The 9,364-nt window shown below is 35.8% G+C and overlaps 1 protein-coding gene across 2 annotated transcripts; it reads right to left on the bottom strand.

The window, feature by feature from the left end:
• Window positions 1-4,986: 4,986 nt before the first annotated feature.
• Window positions 4,987-7,968, bottom strand: STRIT1 (small transmembrane regulator of ion transport 1). 2 transcript variants are annotated; one of them, XR_835064.3, is made up of 3 exons: window positions 7,811-7,968; window positions 5,219-5,314; window positions 4,987-5,119 (listed from the first exon to the last, which is right to left on the bottom strand). XR_835064.3 is itself a non-coding variant. In XM_045514449.2 (3 exons), exons 1-2 carry the CDS (start codon window positions 7,821-7,823, stop codon window positions 5,223-5,225), a joined length of 108 nt encoding a protein of 35 aa, XP_045370405.1. In that variant the 5' UTR covers window positions 7,824-7,964; the 3' UTR covers window positions 4,987-5,119; window positions 5,219-5,222. The 2 variants fall into 2 exon arrangements, 1 of the variants encoding a protein (XP_045370405.1); XM_045514449.2 differs by having other exon boundaries at window positions 5,219-5,317; window positions 7,811-7,964.
• Window positions 7,969-9,364: the final 1,396 nt, after the last annotated feature.

Here is a 9,364-nt window from a genome sequence, read left to right as displayed (position 1 = left end):
TTCTGCCCATTTTTGGATCAGGTTGTTTCTTTGTTAGGTTGTATGAAGCTGTTTATATATTCTGGAAATTAAGCCTTTGTCAGTAGAATCATTTGCAAATATTTTCTTCCTTTCTGTAGGTTGTCATTTTCATTGTTTTGCTTATGGTTTCCTTTCTTGTGCAAAAGCTTATCAATTAGGTCTCATTTGTTTATTTTTTCATCTTATTTCTATTGCCTGGGTAGACTGCCCTAGAACATTACTAAGATTTATGTCACACAATGTTTTGCCTAAGATTTATTGTGTCTTATATTTCTTTAAGCCATAAAATAGTATTTGCATATAACCTATGGATATCATCCTGTATACTTTAAATCACCTCTAGACTACTTATAATACTCAATACAAAGTAAATGCCATGTAAACAGGTGCTGGTGTGCAGCAAATTCAATTTTTGCTTTTTGGAAGTTTTTGAAATTATTTTTCCAAATACTTTATATTCCCAGTTTGTGGAATCCACGATGCAGAACCCGTGGGCACAGAGGGCTGGCTGTACTTGAAAATGTTACATCAGGTTGTGTGCAAGGACCTCACTGCTAGCATTCTATTTTCCAGGGAATTTCCTCAGCTCTACCAGGCTTGCTGCCCATGAGGCATTTCTTTAGACATTTCAAACTCGTTGGAGTTTCTCTCTTTTCCCAGGCACAGAGAATAATAAAAAGCTTTATTTAAGAGGTTTTTATATTTTCTATCCTAATACAGAGTATAGAGAAAGTCCTATTCTCAGCTCTGATATCAATACATGCCTTGTAGGGGGAGGGACCAGTGATTATGTAAGGCCCACCACTTTGCAATCAGATAATTTTTAGAAACAATTAACTCATTATAATCTTCTCAAATAATTATATCTTAGCACTTTGAAAGAATGTTAAGCCGAAGATGTTGGAAGTTTACAGCGTATAAGATTCTATGCCTTGTAAAGTCTGTACACCACCACCTACCTGCTCCTAGTGTTCACAGATCACTAGTTACTCCTTTGAGAATTCCATTCCAGCTTAAATTGTTCCAATGATATCTTTTAAGTTCAGGGTTAGAACATCAACACTGTGCATTCAAGAATATTATAAGGGGAAAATAATTACCCATTTGATATAAATTTACCAGTTGTCTATTTTGTACTAGGTAAGTCAGAAAGATGAGAAATGGATTCACCCATAAAGGGCTTAAATTTAGCAGAGAAAATAAAACTCACATATATGAAAATATTAGTATAAAAATATATATCACTGTACTTCATTTAATTAAATATATAATGTAATATAAGCTAATAAAATAAAGTACTACATTTTTTTTGTTGCAGCAATAAACAGAAAAGTAGTTGGGACTCACCACTATAAGCTGTCATTGATCAGGGTCTTAGTATCGAGGAGTATTGCCTACAAATCCCTAAGCATAACTGGTGTGTTTCCAAGCTTCTGTGATAATTTAAACAAACCTGGGGAATCAATTTCCTAACAGGTCATCATTAGACCTTCAGAGCTGCTTGAAAATCTTTAACAAATGACTGAGTTGTTTCAGGTCAGGCAGGTTTAGAAAACCCTGCAGTCCTTGCAACAATCCCGTGAAAATATTTTTCCTCTTTCGGAGTTGAGAAAACTAAGGTTAGAGAGATTAAAACAATCTGACGTCCACAACTTCTGTTCTTTTCATGGCACTAAGCTTTCGTTGTTCTGAGAAAATGATCAGGTTGCTGGTGGAAGCGTGGTATTAAAATACTCAGAGACAATTCATTTCTGTTGCTGCTTAAAAACAACTTTACAGTCTGTTTTAAAGTGCTAAAGAGAAGCATATTGAGCCCTTGAATTAAGAAAGTCTTTGTCAGAGATAGAAAGCTAAGATTTCTGGGAACACTGAAGCTTTTTATGTTCCAGAGAAAAGTCAGGCACACATTTGAACAAGAAATGAGATATCCTCTAGCTTCAAAGAGCTAAAGAAAAGGACCAGCACATGTGGAGAAAAATACTCCAGACTAAAGAAAAGAACGTTGCTCAGACAGAGGTTGCCATAATCTTGTTTTCTAGCTCTGTCTGTGTGTATAAGAATGCAAGGAAGTTGACAGGTGGTGCAGGAATGGTGTCAGCAGAAAGAAATACAGGAAAATCTAGTCTAGCTAGGAAGAAAGCTAACATATGAGGTGATGTCCTGAATCCCAAATGAAACCAGAGCCAAGTTGTGAAGAAGACTAAAGACTTCAGAAAGTTGATGACAGCCCAGGGGCTAATTTACCTAGGATGTCTTTTTCCCCCCCTTTTTAATGAAGTATAGTTGATTTACATTGTTGTAGTAGTTTCTGAGATATATACACACACACACACACACACACACACACACACACACACATTTTTCCTATTTTTCATTACAGGTTACTACTATAAGCCACTGAATACAGTTTCCTGTGCTATACAGTAGGACCTTGTTTATCTAGTCTGTACACAGTAGTTTGTATCGGTCAATGCCAAACTCCCAGTGTATCCCTCCTCCTCTCCTTCTCCTGCTGGTAACCACAAGTTTGTTTTCTATGTTTGTAGGTCTCTTTATGTTCTGTAAATAAGTTTGGTTGTGTCATTCTTTTTAGATTCCACATATAAGTGATATATGATATTTGCCTTTGACTGACCTAATTCACTTAGATCATCTCTAAGGCCATCCATGTTGCTGCAAATGACATTTCATTTTTATGGCTGAGTAGTATTCCACTGTATATATATACTAGGGTGTCTTTAAATGGATTTCAAGACATCCATTGAAGTAGCATCTTGACATAGCATCTACAATTTTGTTTGCATGTATGTATTCTGAGAAAGTCTACAGCTTTCATGGGTTTCTCATTAATGTCTATAGGCCAGAAAGAAGTCCAGTGAATGAAAAGACCATATTTTTAGTAAATTCAAACAGAATGTGAAGAAGGAAAAAGGCACATGGTCTTGAAGCCCTGACAAGCCTATATAAGCATCAGGCAAGTCAAGAGGATTCAAGTCAGGGGTATCCTGGTGAAATGTTTAAGACTGTCCAGTGGGAAGAAGCCGTGAGTTATAGCACTTTTTGATTTCTGTGATGTAAATAATCCCAACATGGCCAATTTCAAGCTGCCAATGACACGCTGACTAACTTACAAAATTCCTGAAATTTTAACAGCTGTCTTTAACAAGACTACAGAAGCCAGCTCCAGTAGCTCTCTGATTCAAGGTGAGTTCATTTCTCTTAAGTTGGGAAAAAACTAAAATTAGGTCCACTTAATGAAAAGAGTTGAGCCTAATTTTATATACATTTTCTGTTAACATTTTATAAATATTGCTTTAAGTAGAATTTTTTAAAGAAGCTTTTTTGAGATGTTTAACCAAGCTTAAAAGAATCAATGAATAAAGCCAAAGCTTTCTCTAATTTTTTTGATAGGGAGAGTAATTTCTGTAGAAAAACTGAAAAGAAAAGGATGCTGTAGTTACAAGAAAAACTGGGTCCCTTCTTAGTTCACTTGGGCTGCTATTACAAATCAAGACTGACTAGGTAAGTAGCTTATAAACATTAAACATTTTTTGCTCACGGTTCTGGAGGCTGGAAGTCCAAGATCAGAGAGCCAGTATGGCCAGGTTCAAGTGAGGTCCTCTTCTAAGGCTGCAGACTTCTCACTGTCTCCTCACAAGGTGAAGGGGCTAGAGAGCTCTCTGGGTCCTCTTCTATTAAGGGCACTACTCCCATTCTTGAGGGCTCCAGCTCATGACCTAATCGCCTCCCAAATCCCACCCCCCAATATCATCTTTGGGAGTCAGGATTTCAACCTAGGAATCTGTGGGGAGACATAAACATTCAGACCCATAGCACTTCTAGAGCAGTGGTTCTCAAACTATGGGTTCTGAGCCAGTAGCGTCAGCATTACCTGAAAACTGATTAGAAATGAAATTCTCAGGCCCCCACCCAGATCTCCTCAATCAGAAACTGACAGTGAGGCCCAGCAACACGTGTTTTAACAAGTCCACCACCAACTTGCTATACTATTAGGCTTATCTGTTTTAATTTGTTTTAAACTTGGGAGATTTTTTTTTTTGGTTTTTGAATTTATAAGACATTTAATTGATTCCAAAATAAGGGAAACTCAGAGATATCTAGCCATTTGTGGCTCCTCTGTCCCAATATTTTAATATAAGCCATTTTGGTGCATATTGGTATATAGTCCTTCCTGTTTTATACAAAAAGGTAGCGTACGTTGTTCTGTACCTTGGTTTCTCACTTAACACTTTGCCCTGGAGATGACACCACAGCAGTATGCAGAGAACCCCTTCACTCCTTTTTACAGCTGTTTAAGTGCCACATTATGTAGACAGACAACAGCTTATTCAGTTAGTCTTCTATTAATGGACATTTGGCTTTTCCCATGCTTTTGTTCTAATTATGCCATAATGAATAGACTTGTGCACATACCATTTTGCATTTTTACCAGTGTACCTGTGGAAATATCAATATTCTTGGAAGAAGGATAGGGTCAAAAGTTAATACATATGTAATTTTCATAGTTTGACTACCAAACACCCCTAAAAATGTTGTACTATTTTGAAGTTTTAAACACAGTATAGGAGAGTGCTTACTTCTGCATAGCCTTACCAATATATTGATTGTCAAATATCTTCATTTTTCCCATCTGAAAGCTAAGCCATGGTTCTTCAGTGCAGTTTAACTGCAGTTCTTATTAAGGGCCCAGTTTACATTTACACTTGGTTTTAGAAGAACTCTCTCTTATCTCTAGCTCATTTTGTCTGTATTTTTTGAGAGGTGGCCAAAACAATTTAATGTAATTAATTTACCAGAATGTTTTCTATTGCTGATGCATTTTAAGTCACAGGAAAAATTTTCTACCCCCTAGGTTACAGAGAAATTCATCTATATTTTCTTATAGCTCTTATTTGTACCCAGAATCTTAAACATGTTTCTAAGATATTCTTATGCACACCAAAGTACCAGTTTACAAATCCAAGTTTATAAACTGATGTCAAACAGTGCAGTTATTTACATGAGAAACATTTAATAATTTGTTATTTTCATATTTTTCTTAATTCTTCAAAATGATGTCAATCTGAAGTCTTCCTGCCTGCATGATAAAATGTTCCATTAGTAAAAGAGAAAAGGTTATTTCTGGAGTAATGTACACTGTTTATGAGTAAACATATTCAATTATTGAAAACGTTACCTTTCTAAGAGAAGACAACATATACCATTACGATGCATCCCACAATCCAGCCAATCAAGAGAAGAATGGGGACCAGGAGGTGTGAGAATGTGGACTCTGCTTAAAAATAAACAGAACAGATTAGATGGGTCATTTTGGTATTAAATCTTCTGAATCAAGGGGACAAGAGGAAATCTGGTATCATACCAGGGGAAAAAAATGCACTCTCTCATTATACCCATAGATAATTATTACTCTATTTCCTGCAAAAAGTACTCATAACTCAGCCTGGTATTTAGAATAGAAGACCTGTGTTCAAACTATAGGCCTTCCTTGTACAGTTATGTGACCTTGGGTAATTCTGAGCTTGAACTTCCCTATTTATAAAATACCGATAAAGAAACTTGTGGTAAATACCTCCCAGAGGTGGGAGGATCAAATAACGTTGCCTATGTGCAAAGGCTTTGTGAACTCTAATGACTTTGCATGTGGTGTACACAGAACACATTTATGCATTTGTTCAATAACACAGAGATGAGCTGTTTACATAAATACAATTGAAAATGACTCTGAGGTAATTCCTACTAAACTAAATAATCATAACATAGGGAAAGGTGTTGAAAATCATTCTGAGCCTTGATAGCTGACTTTAATCTTAAGAATCATAGGGAAAGGAAGCATTATACCTTATATAATCGTTCTTGACTAGAGAAAAGAGGTTCTACACCTTTTTAACTGGTTGAACCCACACTGCTCCAACACACACATAAAAGCCAATAGTATAATAATTCCTCCTGTGTTTCCTATTTGCACCCCTACCTATAAAAAGCAATTTATAAAAGTATCTTTTAAAATATTCACGGCATCTCAATCTTGTTCTTTCAAACACACATATACCTCACAAAAAGATTCAAAACAGCACAGAAAGACGGAATTACTTTCTCTGGGTTAAAGATGCAGATACAGTCTTAATTGAAAAGCAGTTAGTTTATGCCATTAGCTAACAAAGACCATGTATATTATTAGCAATTATGTTCCTATTCCAATATCCATCACTTTACAATGTGAAGTTTTTTAATGCTATTAAAATAAAATCATCAGGAAATGAGACACTTCTAAAATTAGAAGACACTCGTAACAGCAAACCTTCTGAAATTAAAATGAATTTTAATAGTTTAAATCTACATTTCCAAAAATGTCACGAGTCTCTCAACTTTCACGAAGTTCAAGGGCTTTCCTTGCTTCTCCATCTCACTGACTTTGAACAAAGCTTTAACCACTAAATGAAAATACCTTTCTCTTTTACCCACCAGTGGTATTGCTTTAAGGATAAAGCGAACTTCTGATACGATCTTTACCCCCGTTTGGATGAAAGCCTTTTTATGAATTAAGGTGCCATTACGGTGGAAGTATGGAGTAATTTTTTGAACTGTTCCTAGATTGATTTAAGTTCTTTGAAATAGGGAAAAATACTAAAAGTCAATACTGATATTTTAAGAATTTATATTTTATACAAGTGTATTTTAATATAGTTCTAAAATTTACATCCAGTAAAGTGCTAAAAGTAATATGTATCTTATTACTTATTCCTGGTAAAATATAATTGACTGCATTTAAATACTCAAAGTATGCTTGCATTTGTGTTCTGTTAACACTAATATTTTAAGTTTTATTATAATCTGTAGCATTGTTTTGAAATAGGAATATATAGGAACACAACAGACTCTATATGTCACTTACATTAATAGCACAAATCAGTACAAAACCTCTTTTTAAGTATGAAGAGTAATTTCAAAATGCTTCTCTCCGTCTAATCCTGAGCCTGCCCAAGCAGTTACACCTGCAAGTATTCTTAAGGGCACTGTGCTCTGGAAGAAGACTCTCTGGGTTCAAAAACCTGGTGCCACCACTCTCTCGTATGTGATCACAAGCAAGTTTTTAAACTGCTATGCCTCAGTTTCCTTATCTGTAAAATGCGAATGATGATAATACTTCATATCTCATGAGGTTGTCAGGATTAAAAGCATCAATTCCTGTAGGCATTTAAAAACTTTCTTGGACACAGTGTATATATTCAGCCCCCTTTTATCCTAGTAGAGTCAATCATTTTTCCTAAATATAAAAAATACTTAAAAACCAGAAAAAAAGAAATTCAGATGTGAAGCATCTAAGAGATGCCTATTTTACTTATGTTTGAGAATCAGAAAATAGACCAAGAGGTAGAAGGACTGCCTCAAACTCACAAGGCCAGTTAGCTGAGATCTGACACAGAATTCAAATGTCCTGAATTCTGGGCCAGCGCACCACAGTACCTCAAATCTAGCACAACAATGGAGGAAAATCGACTTCTAACTCATCTTTCAAAACAAGCATGAACAAATTAAGCTCTTCTGTTCCTTTTAAAATTATGCAATTTATGGACCATGTCTACACATTATATGAATATCTAATGCATTTTTTGCAGCCACACTAACAATACACGTTTAAATGCTCCTTTAGCAGAGCTACCACATTCTTCAGAATAACTGAGAAATAGCAAATATTAGGAAATACAAATAAACCAGGGAGTCCAGAGCCTTTTTGGCCAAGAGAGTCAGATGCCTTAAATCTTACCTTTTTCAGCCATTCTTTGTGTTGTTGGGTGGGCTGGTCAGGGCCACGCTTACCTCTGTTATTGTTATCCAGTGTCTCTTTGAACTTTAAATAGATATCTGAAGAGTGGCAGCTGCCATCTCCTGGCTGCCAATTGTCTGGGTGATGTAAGGTACTGGAAAGCAGAACTCCTCTGTCTCTTTCTCTATCCTGTTGTTATGGAGGAAACAAGGGGATACATGACCTAAAAAAATAAGTAAGTTGAATTACCCTAACCCAGAGATATGCAGATTTTTTTTTAATTCACCCAGTGCCTTGGACAGCATGAAGAAAATATTTGGTGAAGGGGGTGTACAGAGGAAGAATGGCATTGCAATTAAACAAGTCCTATTAAAGAGGGAGGGTGATATACTGCAAAGAAAGGACTTTGGAGTTGGAGAGACCTGGCTTCAAATTCCAACTCTGCTTTTTCTGTAATAAAGGCCAAGTTGCTTAACCTGAGCATTAGCTCCTGTAATATTAAAATGAGGATACTAATACCTACTCGCGGAAGAAGCGTCATAAAGATGAAATGGAAAAGCTATATGAAATATAGACAGTTCTTTATTACATTGCAGAACGCAAAAGATAAATGGTGCCCCTTCCTACAAACCATTCTAAAAACAAAACTGTAATAGAAATATCCTAATATTGCCTAGAATTTTCAGAGAGCAGTCATAAGCTTGTTGTTTTATTAGCAATGTATTAAAAATAGGACATTCCATTTGTCAAAGTCCAGCCCGGTTTATGTAACATGACCTAGATCATGCTCTAGATTCTCTTTGGAATAACTAATGTTTGGGTCTGGATGGAGAAGTTTTGCAAAATTACCTTGCAACCAACTTTCCAAAAAATCCAACACAAGATTAAGGGTGTCCTCCTCTATAAGACAAGACTTGCCTGATCAGATCCACCTCCAGAGTTCCAAGTGATGTTTCCCTGCAAATGACCATGTCTCGTCACTCACCAAAATCCACCAATGGTTCTCCAACTCCTTGTTAAGATGCCTAAAAAGCCTCCTCTCTCTACTTTCCCATTTGCAATGATGCTTCAACCATACCACACAACTTCTTATATGAATCCGGAATGCTACCACCCACACAGGCAAGGATAGCATAGAATTCCTATCTCAAGTCATATACCTACAGATTGGATTATGCAGCCAAAACTCTGGTAAATGTATTGCATGCTTAATGTCATTTAAGCCAAGCTGTCACCTCTCTCTCTTTCTATAATTTAATATTGAAAAATATGCCTGGCTATACCAAATAAGAGAGATTATGTACTATGTAACAAAATCCCGGTAAAGTCAGGAGGTATTTTTCAATATTAAATAATGAAACTTTGTTCAATATATATTATTAAGGGCAAGACAAAGACACAAGAAAAATGTAGTGATTGATCTCACTTAAATGCTGAAATTTTTAACTAAATAGATTCAAATGAACACTATCTCAAGGCAAAAAAAAAAAAAATTCAAAAGAAACAGGTACCCTTCAAAGGACAAAGATAAAGATAGAACGTATGAAAAAGTTT

Source organism: Camelus bactrianus, chromosome 1 (genome assembly GCF_048773025.1).
Source record: "Camelus bactrianus isolate YW-2024 breed Bactrian camel chromosome 1, ASM4877302v1, whole genome shotgun sequence".
NCBI classification, from domain to species: Eukaryota; Metazoa; Chordata; class Mammalia; order Artiodactyla; family Camelidae; genus Camelus; species Camelus bactrianus.
Note: the sequence above shows the minus strand (reverse complement) of the source record. Positions and strands in the feature narration are given on the sequence as shown.